General features: G+C 51.3%; 2 protein-coding genes across 2 annotated transcripts; both read left to right on the top strand.

Annotated features, from left to right (window-relative positions):
- Positions 1-328: 328 nt before the first annotated feature.
- Positions 329-1,425, top strand: PPTG_17230 (hypothetical protein; the record flags this gene model as incomplete). Its single annotated transcript, XM_008914948.1, has 2 exons — positions 329-1,127; positions 1,184-1,425. The coding sequence occupies 2 exons, from the start codon at positions 329-331 to the stop codon at positions 1,423-1,425; spliced, it is 1,041 nt and encodes a 346-aa protein (XP_008913196.1).
- Positions 1,426-2,066: 641 nt separating this feature from the next.
- Positions 2,067-2,210, top strand: PPTG_24056 (hypothetical protein; the record flags this gene model as incomplete). The annotated part of the gene is made up of 1 exon (XM_008914947.1): positions 2,067-2,210. One exon carries the CDS (start codon positions 2,067-2,069, stop codon positions 2,208-2,210), a length of 144 nt encoding a protein of 47 aa, XP_008913195.1.
- Between the last annotated feature and the right edge of the window lie 94 nt (positions 2,211-2,304).

Genomic DNA, 2,304 nt, shown 5'->3' with positions numbered 1-2,304 from the left:
GCGACATCGCGTTTGTTGGCCCCAGTCATATCACCCAGCTATCCGAGTTTCAGTACGTTGAGATTGTCACTATCGCCGCCACAACCGCAACGGTCAAGGTGGTTGATCCTGACGAAGCAGAGGCCTCGGAAGGAACTGTGCTGTCTATATCTGTTGAAACACTTCAGCATAGAGTGGTATCACCGAGCGAGCGAGAACTGTGGCCAGGCTTATTGCTAGCTCATCCAGTCGCCTTCCCTCGTACATAGACAGAAGGTATCGATGTATGGACCTACGGGGTTGTGTCGGGATACGACACGTCGGATCACTCTGCAAAATTGCATATAGTATGCCCCACGGACTCGCTCGGCTACGTCTCGACACGGCAACAAAGATAATCAAGGTCGACGTACTCAACTACGCTCTCCAGACAGGTGCGGGCGTCAACACTACCGCTGTTACCCCCACTGAGCTCCTGGCTCAGCAAAACAAGATCATTGCGGCATGCCACCGTCGACGATCCGGTCTTCCCAGAGCGATCACTGATTCTACATCTGTACCATTCAACGGGGACGATGTGCTACTATTAATTCGACCGTCTACACTTCAGTTAGTTCGAGTTACCCGTCGACATATCGTTGACTATAGAACCGCAGCTCGTAGTGAACGACCAGTTGATTTGTACGTGGCTCAAGAGGCTCCTCTACCCTCAGCTGCTAAGAGGCCACGAGCAGGAGCCCTTCCTCCCAGTCAACCATTCAGATCTAGCGGTGCAGGCCACGGCGGTGAACCGGTGACCAGGGTGGATGGAAGCGCGAGCGAGAGCGGCGCCATGGTGTCGTCGAGCTCGTCAGAGGACGAGAACATTCACGATATCCAACATTTGCATCGTCCACTAGGCAAACGGCGGTGCGTCAATCACGAAGATACAGGGTCGGACGAGGGTATCAGTTCAGATCAAGACGAGAGAGCTTGTTCATGGGACAGGAAGAACAGAGGTGTTGTTTTCCACCCTTCTCCAACAGATCGCAGACCACAAGGTGCTATTGTGCAACCGCTTCATGCAGGTAAGGACACTCAAATGCTTCTCCAGTCTGTTCAGCAGTCGGAGTATGTTGATTTGCCACCCCTCCCGTGCTTCGTGGTGGGTATTGCTTTGGATTCGGTGTGGGTTCGATCATGCATTTTCGGCGGGCTCTCACAGCAGACGAAGAGGCAGCAACGGAAAGTAGAGAGGATATGTGGGATTTCTCCTCTAGAAATTCCTTGACAGCCCCACCACGAGTAACAAAAGTGGCGGATCTCACCAACGCGCTGTCTTCCTTCTACAGGTTCGTCAAATACTTCTACAACAAGGCGCCGGGGAAGTTTATAGGTGCTACACGTGACTTCTTCATTTCCTACGCGGACAGCGCCTCAACGATGGCTCGACTGGTCGTGCACTGAGTTAATACCAAATTCAGTAAGTTTCGTAGCCGACTAGTGACGAAGGGTCTTCGCTCGGCACTTCGGATTCGAAAAGAATTCAGCCGCAACGACGAGAAATTAGGCGCCCTAAAAGAAGCCCACTCATCGTGGAAGTTGACGACCACTGTTTATGGCTCTCACCGCGGTGGATCTGGCAAGAAGCCCGATTCTCGACAGCACGGCAAGGAAAAAATCCCGCATCAGCGTTATTGAATTACTCCCAAAGGGCGACGATGGCTGCCAACATTGCCTCCGGTATGTGTCCAAGGCTGGCTGCAGCGTTACAGATTGTGCGCGTGCTCACTTCAAACCGGCATCCTTATCAGATAAAACCAAGGCGGTCCTTTTACAGCGCTGGAAAGGCTTGTCGGAACAATGCAAGGACTTATGAAGTCGGAAATCTCGGCCAGAAACACATATAGCAGATGAAGTCACTGGCATGAAGTCGCAGCAGAATCAAGCAGAGCAAACTCGTTACGACTGCTTCATGGATACACTCAACAAAACAGGCAATGCAAGTGCTGCTACAGTTCGTCAGCATTGGAAAACTACGGCATGCAAATTTAATATTCAACTACCTGCTGTGCATACAACCATGCGAGACAATATCGACTATTCCCATGTACGATTCCTTTCCGAGATATCAAAACTCAATCGCATATCACTGCCTGACACCGTTCGACTCTTTCGTGGAGAAACGAGAAGTGACCCACGCCCCAACAAAGACCTCTACGAGCTCAGACCGGTTCTGCATCACGACATGACCGAGACCTTGGAGAAGTGGAACAACATCGTTCGTCATGGCGTTATTCCGCGTTGGACAAGGGCAAAACCACAATATCAGGATACTATACCAGC

Source organism: Phytophthora parasitica, assembly GCF_000247585.1.
Source record: "Phytophthora parasitica INRA-310 unplaced genomic scaffold supercont2.65, whole genome shotgun sequence".
NCBI lineage: Eukaryota > Oomycota > Peronosporomycetes > Peronosporales > Peronosporaceae > Phytophthora > Phytophthora nicotianae.
Note: the sequence above shows the minus strand (reverse complement) of the source record. Positions and strands in the feature narration are given on the sequence as shown.